Source organism: Schistocerca serialis, chromosome 5, assembly GCF_023864345.2.
Source record: "Schistocerca serialis cubense isolate TAMUIC-IGC-003099 chromosome 5, iqSchSeri2.2, whole genome shotgun sequence".
NCBI classification, from domain to species: Eukaryota; Metazoa; Arthropoda; class Insecta; order Orthoptera; family Acrididae; genus Schistocerca; species Schistocerca serialis.
The window spans coordinates 513,525,352-513,544,988 of record NC_064642.1 but is presented as its reverse complement, the minus strand read 5'-3'; the positions used below and the strand labels follow the sequence as shown (position 1 = coordinate 513,544,988).

At 38.3% G+C, this 19,637-nt stretch overlaps 1 protein-coding gene across 1 annotated transcript in view; it reads left to right on the top strand.

Annotated features, from left to right (window-relative positions):
* The first annotated feature begins 18,727 nt into the window (after positions 1-18,727).
* Positions 18,728-19,637, top strand: part of LOC126480982 (copine-8-like) — a 175,370-nt gene continuing 174,460 nt past the window's right edge. Inside the window, exon 1 of the mRNA XM_050104418.1 lies at positions 18,728-18,866. Coding sequence (XP_049960375.1) covers positions 18,796-18,866 — 71 coding nt within the window. The 5' untranslated portion in view covers positions 18,728-18,795. The remainder of the gene's footprint in view (positions 18,867-19,637) is intronic.

The window sequence follows — 19,637 nt, the reverse complement described above, 5'->3', positions numbered from 1 at the left end:
GTCATAAGAGAAAAGAGCAAGTATGATTTTATATGATCAGTGTTTCCAGAATACATGATGGTTGGCTAGGTGGAGATAATTTTGTTTAAGAGACCTCCTCATTGTGTTTCAGCTTAGAATATATTCCAAGATTCTACAACAAATGGATGTCAAGAATATTGGATGGTAATTTTGTGGACAGGTACGGCCTGTGCACTCTTCCAACTGCTGAGTACTCATTTTTGTTCAAAGGATCTATGGTGGATTATGGTTAAAAAGGGGGTTATGTAGCTACAAATTTGGTATAGAATCTGATAGGTATTCAATTGGGCCCTGGAGGTTTATTCAACTTTAGTGATTTCAGCTGTTTCTCAATATCACTGACACTAATATATATATATATATATATATATATATATATATATATATATATATATATATATATATATATATATATATATATATATTTGTCTTTGTTGGACTGGTGCAAGAATTAAATTGGGGCAATATCTCTGGGTTCCTCCTCAGGGGACACCACCTTAATGTAGCACTATCCATACGGGTGAGGAGGTTTGCATGCTCTGGATCTGGAGGGCTATGCTGGCAGTATCTTAACTACAAGAAGAGTCACCCAAGCCGGATAGGCCAAAGGGGAGGAGCAAACAAAGTGTGTCACACAATGGCCTATCGTTCCCCCTTTCCTATCCCAAACCTGTCCCGACTATGTCCTTTTCCTGTCATTTCCTGTTATATATATAAGACCTCAACAGCAGAAAAAAAGTCTCTTGGAACAGTGAAGCTAGTGGAAGAGGCATGTTTTTTCTCTTTGGGTACAAAAGAGTACAAGCAGTGGCTGTACTCCAGAGGGACGGCTACAGACAGTGTCTGACTCATAGTGAGCAGCTGATTTTAGGCTGGGCAACCTTCTGCCAATGTGGAGAGTAACAGGAAACTACCACATTACATTCCCAAGCTGTACATGGTATGTCTCTCTATGTGAAAGATTCTGGAGTTAAAACTTCCCCTCATTCAGATATCTGGGAGGGGAACACATTGAGAGCAGACATATTTGAAAGGAAGAAAGGGACAATAAAGGAAGGAAGGAAAGATAAGGATTGGAACATAGAATGTGAAGACACTATTGCAAGCAGGAAAGATAGAGAATGCAAAACTGGAGATGAAAAGAAACAGATTAGATGCCCTTGGTTTGTGTGAAATGAGATGGGGAGAGAATGGGGAGATAGAAAGTGGAGATTATAAGCTCTTTTACTCAGGGGAAACCAAGAGTGGTGAAAACAGAGTAGGAATATTGATAGGGCAAAAGCTGAAAAATAAAGTAATGAAGGTACAATATATTGATGGAAGACTGATGATAATATGACTGAAGGGTAGTTCAAAAGATTTGGTGTTAATACAGGTATATGTGCCAACCAGCCAGCATAGAGATGAGGAAGTGGAAGAATATTATGAGAAAATACAAGAACTCACCGAGAAAGAAAATAGAAATGCCTGCATTATCATCCTGGGGAACTGGAATGCAGTGGTGGTTGAAGGAAGAGATGAAGATACAGTAGGTAAATTTGGATTAGGAATAAGAAATGAGAGAGGTGAATGACTAATTAGTTTCTGTAAAGAAAATTCATTAGCAGCGGGTAACAGATTATTTGAACACCACAAAAGGAGACGTTACACATGGATATCAGATTTGAATAGGGAAAGATATCAGTTGGACTACATCCTGATACAAAATAGGTTTAGGAACTGTTTGAAGAATGTCAAAGCTTATCTAGGAGCAGATATAAATTCAGACCACAACCTAGTAGTGGGAGAAATACAAGTAAAGTTGAAAAAAGTCTGGAGAGGTAAAGTAAAAGAAAGACTAAACGTAGAAAGACTCAAAAGAATTAGGGAAGACGTCAGATTTGGAAAGCAGCTTTATGGAAAAATGGGAAAGAGGGAGTGTTGATGAAAGTGTTGATGACAAATGGATAAAAATGAGAGAAGGTCTCATGGGCTCTGCCAAAGAAGGAATTAGAGTATCCCATAGTACCAGGAAAGAATGGGTAACAGAAAATATGTTGAAAAAGATGGAAGAGTGGAGAAAGTGGAAAAATGTAGAAACTGAAGAAGGCAAAAAGAGGTACAGAAAACAGAATAATGAATTAAGAAGAGAAACTGAAGAAGCAAAAGAAACATGAATGAAACAGAAATGTGACGAAATAGAGAAAATGGAGAAAGAGGGAAAGTACAAAATGATGTATAGACTGGCTAGTGTGATAGTTTTTGAACATAAAAGAAAGAGGAATAACATGGAAACAGAAAGAGCAGATGGTACTCTAGCAGAAGAACCACATGAGGTTTTGAACAGATGGCAAGAATATATTGAATGCCTGTATAAGGGGGATGAAATACAAAGCAAAATTAAGGTTGAAGAGGAACAAAATGTGCCAGAAGATGGAAAGGGATTCACCATCTAGGAAGCAGAAGTAGAAAAGATGCTGAAGGAGATGAAGAATAGGAAGGCATGTGGAATTGATTATTTGCCAGCAGAACTGTTGAAGGATCTGGGAAAAAGGTAAGAAAAGAAATAGTCTACCTCTGTAATGAGATATATGACAAAGGGGAATGGCCTGAGGCCTTCCTTGCAACAGTTATGATACCAATAGAGAAAAAGAGAAACACAAATGTGAAAAGCATAGGACCATCAGTCTAATTTCTCATGCAACTGTAAGTTTTGCTGAGAGTGTTGAATAGAAGGCTATATGACAAGCTGGATAGAGGGAGCAGTTCGGATTTAGAAGAGGAAAAGTAACAAGAAATGCTATTGGCCTGTTAAGTACTATAGGGGAAAGATATATGGAAAAAGATAGAGAAATCTTTGCTGTTTTTATAGATTTAGTAGAGGCTTTTGACAGAGTTCAGTGGAACAAGTTGATGGATTTTTTGAAGAGGAAAGGAGTAGATTGGAAAGAGAGATGACTGATATAGAACCTATATTTATGCAAGATAGTAAGTATAAGGATTGGAAATGAAACGTCAGAAGGAAGCAGTGTTGGATGAGGTGTTAGACAAGGTTATTGTCTTTCTCCACTGTTGTTTAACAAATACCTTGATTACTGTGAAAGTCTTAGAAGGGAAAAGAGGAATATGTATTGGTGGAAAGAGAATTGAATGTATAAAATTTGCTGATGACATGGTATTAGTGGCAGAAAGTGATTGGACAGTGAATAACATGCTAAAATATCTAAATGAAGCTTGTGTGGAATTCGGGATGCAAATAAACAAAGCAAAAACAGAGGGTATGGTCATCAGTATAAGACACAGACTGTCCAATATTAATATAGGACAAGCTACCATTGGACAAGTAAGTGCATTTAAATATCTTGGAAGCACAACAACTGAAGACTTGAGATGTCACCAGGAGGTGAAAACTCGAACTGCTACAGCGAAGGAGGTATTCAACAGAAACAGGAGACTGTTATGTGGAAAATTATACAAAAGTCTAAGGAAAAGTCTTGGCAAATGTTTTGGCTGGAGTGTGGCACTATATGGGGCAGAAACATCGATGCTAAGACGATAGGATGGAAAAGGGTTAGAAGCATTTGAGATGTAGATGTGAAGAAGAATGGAGAGGATAATCTGGATCAAAAGAGTGAGTAATGAAAGAGTACTGGAAAGGGTTGGTGGGAGAAGATGTCTGCTGAAGAAAGGAAAAAGAACTGACTGAAACATTCATTGAGAATGGAGTGCCTGTTAGCAGATGCTTTGGAAGGATTGGTTTGTGGGAGAAGATTGAGAGGAAAAAGGAGATACAAGATGATAGGCAACATAACGGGAAAAGGAAATTATGCGGACCTGAAGAGGAGGGCAGAAGACCGGACAGCCTGGAGAACTACTATATGAAAACCTGCTTTCTGGCAGAAGACTAATGATGATGATGGCCTCTGGGTTTTCCTTTGTGAAAAAACATTTAAAAATTGAGTTCAATGTTTTTCCTTTTTCTTTGATAACCTCAATTTCAGTCCCTGTCTTTTCCATGAGTGTCTGGACACTAATGTGTGTACCGCTAAAAGCCTTTACATATGACCAGAATAATACATATGAATATTGTAGAAAGTTAGAATTTTAAATTTTTTGAATAACAGCATAAAGCTGTCTGTTCTTCTTTCATTAGCAATTATTCCGATTGCTACTTTTTTAGGTTTGAAAAGTTAATTGCATCACTCAACTGACCCTATATTTCTTTGCCATAGGTCATAATATCATTAAAATATGAGAGATATGCCATTCACATAACATCATCTTCTACTTGTGGGTTAATGTTTTGGAGAAAAAGTATGGTGGAACTTGGTTTGTTAGTTATAGTAGCAATGTAGTCTTTCTACAGAAAACAGTTATCTACAATGAGTCCTAAGTATTTTGAGCTTTTATACTCAGTACTTGTAATTGTGAGGATTCCTCTATTTTTGTTCTGTTATTTTTCCTGAACAGCATTGTTTTTGTTATCTCATTATTGAGAATCAGCCTGAGTGACAGACTCAACTATAATTTTGGTTTTCATTAAAGTATCATGTAAATTTGTGCTGGTGGTTATACTAACACACACAGACACAGACACAGACACACACACACACACACACACACACACACACACACACACACACACACACACACACACACACATGGGGTGTCCCATCAAGAAGAAACAAAGTATGAAACTTGCAAATGGTTAGGGATGCACCTATGTCAGGGGCTCACACAATAGGCAGGAGTGCATAATTCATATAGGTCAATGGACACCACTTTTAACAGGGGACACCACCTTAACGTAGCAATGATGTGACTTAGGGATGGATATGTGTGCGAGTGTATACCCGTCCTTTTTTCCCCCAAGGTAAGTCTTTCCGCTTCCGGGATTGGAATGACTCCTTACCCTCTCCCTTAAAACCCACATCCTTTCGTCTTTCCCTCTCCTCCCCTCTTTCCTGATGAGGCAACAGTTTGTTGCGAAAGCTTGAATTTTGTTTGTATGTTTGTGTTTGTTTGTGTGTCTATCGACCTGCCAGCACTTTCGTTCGGTAAGTCACATCATCTTTCTTTTATATATATATATATATGTCTGCTTGTGTCTGTATGCGTGGATGGATATGTGCGTGTGTGCGAGTGTATACCTGTCCTTTTTTCCCCCTAAGGTAAGTCTTTCCGCTCCCGGGATTGGAATGACTCCTTACCCTCTCCCTTAAAACCCACTTCCTTTCGTCTTCCCCTCTCCTTCCCTCTTTCCTGATGAGGCAACAGTTTGTTGCGAAAGCTTGAATTTTGTGTGTATGTTTGTGTTTGTTTGTGTGTCTATCGACCTGCCAGCGCTTTTGTTCTGTAAGTCACCTCATCTTTGTTTTTATATATAATTTTTCCCACGTGGAATGGTTCCTTCCATTATATATATATATAGAGGGAAACATTCCACATTGGAAAAATATATCTAAAAACAAAGATGATGTGACCTACCAAACGAAAGTGCTGGCAGGCCGATAGACACACAAACAAACACAAACATACACACAAAATTCAAGCTTTCGCAACAAACGGTTGCTTCGTCAGGAAAGAGGGAAGGAGAGGAGAAGATGAAAGGATGTGGGCGCACGCCACCCTCCACCTCAAAAAACTATCCAATCTCCTGGTTTCCCATCTCCGGAAAGGCAACTCACGCACCCTTCACAACCTTTCCAGCAAACCGCACACAGACTCAGTCTCTCCCATCTACTCAATCTCCCACTTCCAGCTCCACTCACCCCAAAACCTCAAAATTCCAATCAACACAATCTGGAACCACAACACCCTAATTCAGTAGTTAACCTTTCCTCCAAACCTCTCTCCCAATCCGAAACCTCTGTCCTATCCAAAGGCCTCACCTTCAGCCCCACTCCCAGATTCAACCAAACAGCCCTTGTCAGAGATTTACTGTCCTACACCCGTACTCTCTGCTGGAAATATCACTTTGCCACGAAGAAAAATGATCCTAATCCTACTCCTAATGATCCAACTCCCCAAGACACTATCCAAATTGAACCCTGCCAGGAACAGTTCCGTCCTCCATCACAGTAGGACCCACCTCCTCTTCCTCAAAATCACCCTCTCCAAACCTTCCAGGAATTTCTGACTTCCAGCCTTGCCTCTCAATCCTTCTTAAAAAACCTTAATCCTACTCCCAACATCACCACTGCTGAAGCCCAGGCTATCCGTGATCTGAAGGCTGACCGATCCATCGTCATTCTTCCGGTGGACAAGGGTTCCACGACCGTGGTACTTGATCGTCGGGAGTATGTGGCTGAGGGACTGCGTCAGCTTTCAGACAACACTACATACAAAGTTTGCCAAGGTAATCCCATTCCTGATGTCCAGGCAGAGCTTCAAGGAATCCTCAGAACCTTAGGCCCCCTACAAAACCTTTCACCTGACTCCATCAACCTCCTGACCCCACCAACACCCCGCACCCCTACCTTCTACCTTCTTCCTAAAATTCACAAACCCAATCATCCCAGCCGCCCTATTGTAGCTGGTTACCAAGCCCCCACAGAACGTATCTCTGCCTACGTAGACCAACACCTTCAACCCATTACATGCAGTCTCCCATCCTTCATCAAAGACACCAACCACTTTCTCAAACGCCTGGAATCCTTATCCAGTCTGTTACCCCCAGAAACCATCCTTGTAACCATTGATGCCACTTCCTTATACACAAATATTCCGCACGTCCAGGGCCTCGCTGCGATGGAGCACTTCCTTTCACGCCGATCACCTGCCACCCTACCTAAAACCTCTTTCCTCATTACCTTAGCCAGTTTCATCCTGACCCACAACTTCTTCACTTTCGAAGGCCAGACATACCAACAATTAAAGGGAACAGCCTTGGGTACCAGGATGGCCCCCTCGTGCGCCAACCTATTCATGGGTTGCTTAGAGGAAGCCTTCTTGGTTACCCAGGAACCCTTCTTGGTTACCCAGGCCTGCCAACCCAAAGTTTGGTACAGATTTATTGATGACATCTTCATGATCTGGACTCACAGTGAAGAAGAACTCCAGAATTTCCTCTCCAACCTCAACTCCTTCGGTTCCATCAGATTCACCTGGTCCTACTCCAAATCCCATGCCACTTTCCTTGACGTTGACATCCACCTGTCCAATGGCCAGCTTCACACGTCCGTCCACATCAAACCCACCAACAAGCAACAGTACATCCATTATGACAGCTGCCACCCAATCCACATCAAACGGTCCCTTCCCTACAGCCTAGGTCTTCGTGGCAAACGAATCTGCTCCAAACCGGAATCCCTGAACCATTACACCAACAACCTGAAAACAGCTTTCGCATCCCGCGACTACCCTCCCGACCTGGTACAGAAGCAAATAACCAGAGCCACTTCCTCATCTCCTCAAACCCAGAACCTCCCACAGAAGAACCCCAAAAGCGCCCCACTTGTGACAGGATACTTTCTGGGACTGGACAGACTCTGAATGTGGCTCTCCAGCAGGGATACGACTTCCTCAAATCCTGCCCTGAAATGAGATCCATCCTTCATGAAATCCTCCCCACTCCACCAAGAGTGTCTTTCCGCCGTCCACCTAACCTTTGTAACCTCTTAGTTCATCCCTATGAAATCCCCAAACCACCTTCCCTATCCTCTGCCTCCTACCCTTGTAACCACCCCCGGTGTAAAACCTGTCCCCTGCACCCTCCCACCACCACCTACTCCAGTCCTGTAACCAGGAAGGTGTACACGATCAAAGGCAGAGCCACGTGTGAAAGCACCCACGTGATTTACCAACTGACCTGCCTACACTGTGAAGCATTCTATGTGGGAATGACCAGCAACAAACTGTCCATTTGCATGAATGGACACAGGCAGACAGTGTTTGTTGGTAATGAGGATCACCCTGTGGCTAAACATGCCTTGGTGCATGGCCAGCACATCTTGCCACAGTGTTACACCATCTGGGTTATCTGGATACTTCCCACTAACACCAACCTGTCAGAACTCCGGAGATGGGAACTTGCCCTTCAGTATATCCTCTCTTCTCGTTATCCGCCAGGCCTCAATCTCCGCTAATTTCAATTTGCCGCCGCTCATACCTCACCTGTCTTTCAACAACATCTTTGCCTCTGTGCTTCCGCCTCGACTGACATCTCCGCCCAAACTCTTTGCCTTTCCAAATGTCTGCTTGTGTCTGTGTATGTGCGGATGGATATGTGTGTGTGTGTGTGTGTGTGTGAGTGGATACGTGCCCTTTTTTCCCCCTAAGGTAAGTCTTTCCGCTCCCGGGATTGGAATGACTCCTTACCCTCTCCCTAAAGCCCACATCCTTTCATCTTCCCCTCTCCTTCCCTCTTTCCTGATGAAGCAACCGTTTGTTGCGAAAGCTTGAATTTTGTGTGTATGTTTGTGTTTGTTTGTGTGTCTATCGACCTGCCAGCACTTTCATTTGGTAAGTCACATCATCTTTGTTTTAGATACATTTTTCCTACGTGGAATGTTTCCCTCTATATATATATATATATATATATATATATATATATATATATAGACACACACACACACACACACACACACAGAGGGAAACATTCCATGTGGGAAAAATATATCTAAAAACAAAGATGATGTGACTTACCAAATGAAAGTGCTGGCAGGTCGATAGACACACAAACAAACACAAACATACACACAAAATTCTAGCTTTCGCAACCATTGGTTGCTTCATCAGGAAAGAGGGAAGGAGAGGAAAAGACAAAAGGATGTGGGTTTTAAGGGAGAGGGTAAGGAGTCATTCCAATCCCGGGAGCGGAAAGACTTACCTTAGGGGGAAAAAAGGACAGGTATACACTCGCACACACACACACACACACACACACACACACATATCCATCCGCACATACACAGACACAAGCAGACTTTGTTTTTAGATATATATTTTTTCTGTTCAGTCTGCTAATGACTTCTGCTTGGCCTGTTGTACTGCCGCTAGTGTCAAACAGGAAATTACACTTTGATGCATTTACTGTATGATTCTGACAGTGCTTTCCCTGCTTTGGTGTGGCTTGTGACATTTTCAGTCATCTCATTGATACACTGGTCTTTAGTAGTGAAGAAAAACCAGATATAATGTTCATTCATGGCAATGTCAAGGAATGCAACCACAACTGTGGCAGTGTATGCTGAACACTACTCATATCGACAGTGTCCTTCATGTTGTACCATTTACAACATCTGCTCAAGTCTCATGGAAACAGGCAGCTGGGCCAGAAAGTGTCAACATACAAATGCGCAACTAACAATGACAATGGAACTGCTATTCTGGCTGCTGTAGTGCACAATCCTGAGGTGAGTGTACTACAGAGTGCTTACAGCCAGTATATATTGAACTGCCGCTTCCACATAAAGAGAAACCATGATATCTACAGAAAGAGAAACGAAGTTCACAAATACAGCACTTGCAACAAAGACAGTATCGACATGCCAAGGTGTCGATTAGCAAAGACACAAAACAGCTTCCCAATGGTGGCCCTAAAATTGTTCAATGCTCTACCTGATGACATTCAGTCTTTACCTTGGCAGAAAACAGAGTGTTAGCTGATAGACTCAAATGTCTTGAAAATGATCATGGAAAACTAAAAACCGCCGAACAGGGCGTAAGTGAATTCGACAGAAATAAAGTGTACACAGTAACCGATGATTCCGTCGCCATTTCAAGTTTTCCAACACATTCTGGGTGTACCGGTAACGCTAACTATAGCGCAATCATTTCATCATCTTTAGTAATAAATTCTCCTGCCGTGCTCCAAAAAACGGTAGGCCTATCTACAAAAGATCACATCGTGCACCATCTGAAAGAAAAGCCTGTTATTAAGCAAAATGTGGAACCTACACAACAGAGTCCGTGTAAAATAAAGTGAGCAGATATCGTAAATAGTGTAATAGCTCAAAAAAACAAACTCGATATCCTACTACAAAATGATGGTCATTGTGAAAAACAAACTTCTGCTGCATACAATAAATTTGCTGCCAAGACCGCAAAGTTAACACAGGTTCATAGTTATCAAAAAAGGTTACCGAATGTGCAAAAACAGAATATATCTACACAGCAAAAACACGTTTCAAAACCTTCTAGCCCCAAAACTGTGATGAACAAAAGAATTTGTGTGCTTGGTGACAGTCATGGACGTGTAATTTCAGCACTATTGAAAGATAAACGTAATTTAATGGTAACAGGTTTTGTGAAGCCAGGAGCGCAGTTTTGTGAGGTAAATAAACTAACAAACTCTACTGATGTATCTCACTTAAGTAATTGTGATTTTGTCGTGCTTCTAGGTGGTTCAAATGATATATATAGGAATGAAACAAAAGGGTTTGCAAAAGAAATGAAGGAATTCTTAAACAACCTATTACATACAAATGAACTCGTTGTTAACATTCCTCATCGTTATGATTTGCCTTCCTGGTCCTGTGTCAACCAAGAAATTTGCATTGCAAACAAACTGATATCAGAAATATGTTCTACATTTCATAACGTAGAGATGATTGATACATACAATTTAGGAAGAAGATTTCATACAGCTCATGGACTACATTTAAATATGTTAGGAAAAGACCAAATAGTAGAAAAACTCCGAAATCATATCCTGAAGAAATCAGCCCCAAGTATCAAGATTGCCAAACAACCACAAATTACAAAATGGTTTAGGCCAAAACCAGAAGCTTTGATGGAAGCAGAACTGTGTCAGCCACTCAAAACCATCTCTGCTACTGAAAATTGCGTGCAAGAAGCCACACACAAAAATAAAATCTCGGCCAATTTTTTAGGGTAAGTGCTGTGTCAGAAATACCTTTAGAAAAGAAATTAATTAAACCCTTAACTGAAAAGTCACAAAGTCCATCATTTCTTGTATTACACCATAGTGTCCAGTCATTCAGAAATAAGATTCAAATGCTGGAAGTGTTACTTCAGTCTCAAATAAATCCAGATGTAATATGTATTACCGAACACTGGCTGCCTAAAGAAGAAATTCGGTCAACCTCTATTCCAAGGTACTCATTAACAAGCTTCTATTGTAGGAATTTCTCCAAACATGGCGGTACTGCTATATTTGTAAAGGACCAGATAAAATTCAGTGAGGTAGGCCTAAATGAACAGATTGCATTATCTGAAGATAAGGAATTTGAGCTTTCTATGGTTAAGCTGCCTGAACTAAACTATATAATTATAAATGTATACAGAGCACCAAGTAGTAATATTCCAAATTTTATGACCAAATTAGAAGTTCTGCTGAATAGTGTCAGCTCATTAAATATGAGAATAATACTTTGTGGCGATTTTAACATTGATTTATCAAAAAACAGTAATGCTAAACTTGATTTGTTAAACATGACCAAATCCTTTAATATGATCCCCACAATACATTCTCCAACTAGATCAACAGAGCATACTGATTCAATAATTGATCAAATCTTTATAACTGATACTGGTTACAAATTCACTGGAGAAGTACTGAGCATGGGATACAGTGACCATGATGCTCAGCTACTGAGCATTGACATGGAAAATAGTAAAATCAGCCCCAAAAAAAGTATTTCAAAGAAGAAATTTTTCAGATGGCAATATTAGGATTTTTAACTTCCTATTAGCTAAGGAAAATTGGGACAGTGTTTACATGCAAACAACTGTTGATAATATGTTCTTAAGCTTCCATAGCACCTTCCTTTATTACTTTAATACAGCATTTCCTTTTGAAACAAAAACTTCAAGCAATCAAAATAGAAAGTCGTGGGTAACAAAAGGAATCAAAATTTCTAGTGAGAGAAACAGATTTCTCCAATATTGCTCCAAAAAATACATAGTCACTGAAGAATTTTCTGACTATTGTAAAGCCTACAAAAAAACTTATCTTAGAGTGATTAGACAGGCAAAACTTTTATGGAATGACAATTTCATAAGAAACTCTTCAAACAAAATGAAAGCTATGTGGAAAGTTATTAAAAAAGAAACTTGTAGTTCAACACCTAAAAAGGAAAACATTTCTCTAACACTTAATGACTCTAAGGTCACAGATCCATACACAGTTGTAAACAAGTTCAATGAATATTTCACCTCACTAGCAGAAGATCTCATTCAGGCAAACTGCAAGGTATCGTTCTTCAATTCCACCAATACGTTAAACAGCACTAATGCTACAATGTTTGTTTATGAAACAAACCCTGATGAAATTATGAACATAATAAAATTGTTACGCAATAAAATCTCTAGTGGCTATGATGAAGTACCTGACCTCATATTAAAGGTGTGTGCTCCCCATATAGTAAAGCCATTATCAACCATCTACAACCAATCATTAAAAACTGGCATTTTTCCAGATGCTCTCAAAATAGCTAAAGTCTCACCATTACTAAAGAAAGGTTCCCCTGATTTAGTATCCAATTATAGACCATTATCCATATTAAGCATATTTTCAAAAATCGTGGAAAAACTTTTTTATGACAGGCTTATAAATTTGATAAAAAACCACGCACCAATCAGCATTCAACAACATTGATTTAGTAAATCTTTATCCACCCAGACAGCAATTTTTGAACTGTTGGACCACATACTGAAATCAATTGACCAACATAATATAGCTGCAGGTATCTTCTTAGATCTCTCTAAAGCCTTTGACGTACTAGATCATAAAATACTGCTTGCTAAATTGGAAAGAAGAGGAATAAGACGTGTGGCTCACAACTGGCTATGCTCTTACCTACAAAACCGCAGACAGAAGGTATCACTTCAATACGATATTAATGTACAGAATAAAATAAATAACACAGTTTTCCTCTCGGAGGAAAGAACAATAAGATATGGTGTTCCCCAGGTTTCTGTTCTAGGGCCATTACTTTTCCTCATTTACATAGATGATCTTGTTGAACGTATGAGCCCACAAAAAACTATCCTGTTTGTTGATGATACAAGCATAGTGTTGACTGGATCTAGCCCTGAATCCCTTTAGACAATATCTGATAACTCTATGGAAAAACTTTCTGAGTGGTTTAACAAAAATGGCCTAATTGTTAATAGTGGGAAAACTGTATGTATCAACTTCCATCTAAATCCCACATCCAGTCAAAAAACTATCCAAGTAAAGTTAAATAACAATAAAATTGAAAATGTAAATGCAACAAAATTTTTGGGTCTATGGGTCCAACAAAATTTAAAATGGGACACACATACAAACAACTTATCAAAGAAACTCTCATCATTGTGCTATGGACTAAGAATACTAAAATCTACTACAAGTAAATCCATACTAATGCAAGCATACCATGTGCAGTTCCACTCATTGCTCCGCTATGGAATCATCTTTTGGGGAAATTCAACTCACAGCACAAATATATTTAAACTACAAAAAAGAGCACTGAGGATAATCTGTGGCCTCAAAAAGCTGGAATCCTGTAAATGTCAATTTATAAAACTTAATGTTCTATGCATCCCATCCCTATTCATTCAAGAAACAATCCTATTCACCAGGGAATACCTCTCAAGAACAGGCAAATTAATCCAAAACAATGATATACACACTCATTATACCAGAGGGCAATCTAATATTCATCAAGTTTTTTCAAGGACATCATCATACCAAAAATATATAACTCATCTGGGTGTGGTATTACACAATAAAATTCCAGAACAAATAAAAACTGCTCCAGATCCAATATTTCAAAATAAACTAAAGGCATTTCTGACAAAGCACTGTTTCTATTCAGTACAAGAATTCCTGGAAATGAAAAATTATAAAGTTCCTTTGTAAAATACTGTGATTAGAGTAAAACATTCTGTAGGCAAAATGATAACCTAATTTCTACTAAACACAACTATGTTTCAGTTTCACTTCCCAAAATTTTTCAACTCGCTTTTGAATGTACAAGTACACATTAGTATTAAAACTTAATTGTCTGTGAAATCTCAATGTTAATTTCATGTGTAATGTAGTTTTTAAATGACATTGTCCTTCTGTTGTGTTTCCAGTTGACATTTTCACTATTCTGTAATCTCAGTGATTATTTGTGTAAATTTAAAGTAGCACTACATTGCCTACATGTTTTTTAGTTCCCCATGTAAATTGTTTGTATTCTCCGTATGTGAAGTTACTATATTCATCAATGAACAATTTTGTGTACATTTTTTTAAATGGCAGTCCATTGCCTATTTTTTTCTCCAAACTACGTATTTGTTAAGAAAAATGACTTGTCCTATATCATGTGTACTTTGTACAATATGTGATCCACAGGATAAATAAATAAATACAAATACCATGGGAGCAGTTTATAACTATTATTTTGTGTAAGCTAAAAGAGCAACACTTCTACAATATTGAAAAATTCTTCTCTAGTAATAGCATAGTGTTTACTTGAGCTGGAGCTCAGTTCCATGACTCCAACAGCAACTGTTATATTTAATTTCATTATACACTTGTATCTATTTTATTGTTGTGATATTATTGTAATCTAATTTATGACTTAAATATGTCTTGCGGTATTAAATTACTATCATAGTAGAGTTATATTCATGTATTTTGATAATGTTGTATCTTGATGCTGTCTGTCCAGCTGTGGCTGGTGAATGATATAGAATTGGTAATAATAAATGTAATAATAGGCCATAGTAGTAGTTGTAGTAGTAGAAGTAGTAGTGTGTGGAGAATTTTTTTGCATAGGCATACATTTCATCTGCATCGTATCTCACTTCATCAAGGACAGTACAGGAATGACTTTGAATCCCACATTGAATTCTACCATTTTGATCTTCAGTGGTTGCAAGGTCATCCTGACTTCCTATGTGATTCATTGTTTATGGATGAAGCTTTGTTCACAAATCATGTTCATGTGAATCTGCAGAAAATGCACTACTGGTCCATGCAAAATCCCCATTGGCTACACATGATTACTCCCAATGACAGTGGAATGTCACTGTTTAGAGAGGTATAATCAGTACCACCTACTATAGGTCCCTACTTTTTTCAGGGAACATTAACCTGATGGTAATATGCATCATTTCTGTAAGACACTCTACCCTCTATCCCTTCTCATGGAGGGCTTGGGATTGAAAATGCACCTACCAATGTGGTAACAGCATGATGGCTGCTCCGCACACTATGTAGATGTTTCCACTGAAGTTGTGGATGCAATGTTTCAAAATAGGTTTATAGGAAGCGGAGATCCTGTGAGCTTACCAGCCCAGTCCCCTAACGTGGTGCCATTACACTTCATTCTCTGGGTGCAGTGAGAGTGTGTATGTCCCATGGAAAATGGAAATGATTGTATGCCATTGCTGGAAACCCCCAGTGCCACCAAAGGATATGCAACATATTGATATGTGATATGTGGTTTATTCATCTCATTACATACAATTTTCAAATCATTTGATTTGATGTACAGGAGACATGTCAAGGTCTACAAAAGAAACTTTTTTCACTTTTTGAAGAGAAATACAAAAGTTTGCATTATATTTTACATTTCTAAGTTACAGCCAAACATGTACATAAAACAATAAATGTAATACAATCCCTGTGTTGAGATTGTGAAGCTGTCCTCAATGAATTCATCGACAGAATAATAACACTTTTCAACCAGAAGAGTAAAGAGCAATCTGTGTGTGCAGTAATATCTGTGGAAACACCACGATCTGTGCAACATTCACTTGTTCATAATCTCCACAAGTGTACTGACACAAATGGTGGGCAGTTCAAACATGTACTGAGGTGTCACAGGTTCATTGGATGTAACATCACCAATTATCTGTGAGTGCATTTTCTGTGCTGGATATCATGCACAAACTTTAAGTTTTTGTGGGCTATGTGCCACAAATAGTTGTGTTTAGGACACTAAAACCATGTTAGCCCTAAATTGTATCTCTAATTTTCATTTCTGTAGGGAGGAGGGATGTGCCATTTAAGTTAACATAACTTTGTGTTGAAAGTAATGTTTCTTTACTTTTATTGATTATGCATTTCTGCCCATTGTGTGAGACCTTGACAGCAGGCTCCAAGACAGTGCAGGAAACTGCAGCATTAATTCTACCTCTAGTTTTCATTTCTGTAGAAAAAATATATATATTTGTTGTTTAAGGAAACCTAACTTTATGTTGAAAGTGGTGTTTGTTGACCTTTAAGGATTATGCATTCCTTCACTATTTGTGAGCTCCTAACATAGATGCTTGATTAACCAATTGCATTTCCCACATTTTGTTTCATTTCGAAAATATATGAGATGGCAGAATTAGATGCTAGAACACCCCGTATATATTAGGAACAAGAGAGGTCCTCAATACTGCCCTGTACTATGATTTATTGTTAAAATTCCGATAAATATTTCTTTTGTTTGGATTGTATTTCTGCTGCTTGTTTTTTATTTTTCAAATATGATTTAATGATACCGAGAGCATTTCCTCTAATCTCATAGTGGTAAAGTTTCCTTTCTAAAATGTCATGGTCATCTAGGTTGAAAGCTCTAGATAAGTCACAAAATATGGACCTACATTAAAACGATTTTGGTGTTGGTCTAATCCCTACTGAGTATATATTTAGATATTCAAATGCAGGTAAACTGTTCATTTTCCTCTGTGGAATCCAAGCTGTCTACCATTTATGATAACAATTATTTCAAAATATGACATAAATCTAATGTATGTTTTGTTTCCAAGAACTTTTGAGGAAAGGGGTAGCAGACTAACTATTCTGTATCTGTAAGAGCACACTGGAGCTCCTTTTTTGTGCAATGGCAAGATTCTAGTTATTTTCGTTCCATCTGGAGAACTACCTCCTTTAGACATGGAATAACTAAGTAGCAAAGTGGCTTCAGATTTAAAATTTTATTTGAACGTCCATTTATGTCAGTGGAGGTATTTTTATTTCTTTACCATTAACTACAACTTGGTAGTCGAATACAAATAACATGAGTTAATGGTAGAGTCTTGTTTATTTTTAAGCAGCTGTGAGGCTTACAGAGGATAACTTCTGTTATTTTGTGTAATTCTTCGGCACATGTTTGTAAATACTTGCTGAAAATATTGTTAGCAGTTACAGGATTTTTATGCTATTGTTACTTTGAGCTTTAGGCTTTTGCTAATATTGCCTGACAGTTTACCTGTTTTTCTGTTAATTATCTTCCATGTGCTTTGTTTTACACAATATGCAGTAGATTCTGTTTCTTTTAGACATTTCTGTACGCCTTGGATAGTAATTCCCATAACGAACTGATCTACTAGGTACATACCTATCAAGTAAATAGGCAACTATTCTTCTAAACCTGTACCACAGCTCTTCTAAATGCTCATCCCCAGAAATATCCTAGATAAGAATTATATCTTCAGTCTTAGTGATGAACATCTGCATCAATGGTTTTCATTGTTTATAGATAAAGTTGATCTACTCAGCTACAAAAACGATGTACATGAATTTATTTTTTACTGTAAATAATAAGTTTTTCCACGTCTTTCTGAAGAAAGAATGATATTTCACGAAGTTATACATAATACATCATTTTTCATATTTCTATTAATTCGCAACTCTGAATTTGTCAATTACCTACTGGCGAACTACCCCCCATCTAAGTTCTCAACCAATCATATGCGTAAATAATCCATGCCTCTTGATGTTCACTATTATTTTATCACATGTAGGGCACTTTCTTACATGCAACACTAATAAATTTTCGTGGATAAAACATATGAAATACAAATACTGATAATGACACATTTGTGCACGTTCGTAATAGCGAAATTTAATGCATTTTTCTCAAATCTTCAAAATTTGTTGAAGAAAGCCTAAATAGGTCTACACTCAGATCGCATTGGACATTGACTGTAAGAACAATAACTAACATAAGGATTGGTGCTGTGCTCAGTATGACAACAATCACAACAGTGGAGCCTCCAAAGTAGAAGATGAAAGAGCATTAGATATTCACCAGTCACTTCAGTGGTGAATATTGACATGTAGATGATAAACCACAACTTATCGTCATTAATTTCCTTCAACACTGGTCAACAAGGGCGTACTGAATAATATCGGGAAAAAAACGTGCAGCACTGTTGCTGCAAAGTATGAAATTGGTGTAAAGCGTCGTTTTTAAAGATTCACTAATTCACGCATTAGAAAATAGTTCGACACAGAATATGGTAAGTTAAATTACTGCTGCACCAACAATACTTGTTTGTCTCTTGTTATAATACCAGTACCAAAGTCATGTAATATTTGTAATTTTTCCTGTTACATTGTGATATAATCACGCATTAACGGATGAAAAGTCGCCATGCTACTTGTTAGACAAATATGGATAAAGTGAACAACTAATGTAATGAAGTAAGCCCCACAACAAGGACAAAACTATTACTTAGATGGTGACATAGTACGAAGGATCAAGAAAAAACTGGAAATAATTTTAGCTATCTCCTACTTGATAATAAACGTTGTCTTTTTTTCTCCATTAACTGTTCAGTCTCCCGTACTTTATTGATTATAGTGTCGATAGATTCCTCCATTTTTAGATATCCCACATTCAGCAGAAAACGGTAACGCGATTGAAAAAAAAAATGCGTGATGCGTTCTTCGGTTCCAGTTCGTTTAAAAAGAGCGCCACCAATATTAAACAGTTGCGCCAACAGTATACATGAAAATACATTTTGTGTTATTATCTTTGCTAATTTGTTTATAGGTAGTAAAGGACGAGTCTGAGGTGGGCGTTTTGTACAAGTTTAGTGCTTAGTTAAACTGACATTACAACAGTGAAAGTGAAAATGTCAGCAGGTTTTGTACCAGGAACGGCAGCACAATGCACAGCGGAAGTTGAGCTCTCTATATCTTGCAGGTATTTGTATTGTTAATTGAGGAAGATTGTAATTTGATGTGCTTCTCCGCTGAACCGAAAACAAATGTGACAGTTTTGACATACGCACTGTATCATTTGTATTTGCTGCCAGTCCTCGCACATTTCAGTTTCTGTCAAATATTACTCTTCGATTTACGGAATGACTTACCGTACACTGGAATGAAGTTACCTGTTGGTCCAAGTGCATCCCTAAACGCATAAACTTTCGCATGACCACGTAATATATCGGGAAGAATGAGCAATGAGGCGGTTAACTGTTGCCAGTATTATTAAGAAGATATTGTTAGTTTTGTGAGACCTCCGCAGACGATAGAGCTGTGGCCGCTGACGTTAAAAGCTGTGGGCTAAAACGCCAATTTCCATTCGGCCAAACCAGTTCAGCTCACAATCGACAGGAATACATGCGAAAACAAAGTGCAGGTTTAGGTTACAGCATCGTATACGTTAAGAAAGTGTGCCCAGACTGAAAACGCCTATAGTGTGTGGCTACATCTATTTGTTAATTAAGAAAGCACTTAGTCGCTCATATTGAAAGTGTTGTCCTTATAAAAGAAAGATTCTGCGGAAGTCCCATACAACATGAAGTTTTGATCTAGCAGAGGTTCTCTACTCAGTGATCTTCTGACTAATGCACTTACTGTTGTCTTATATTCTCTCTTTGCGTCCTTTCAGCGTATTGTCATTTTCATGTTTTCATGGTATTCACCTGACTGTCACAGATTACTCCCACCTAATCAGTAATTAGATCAA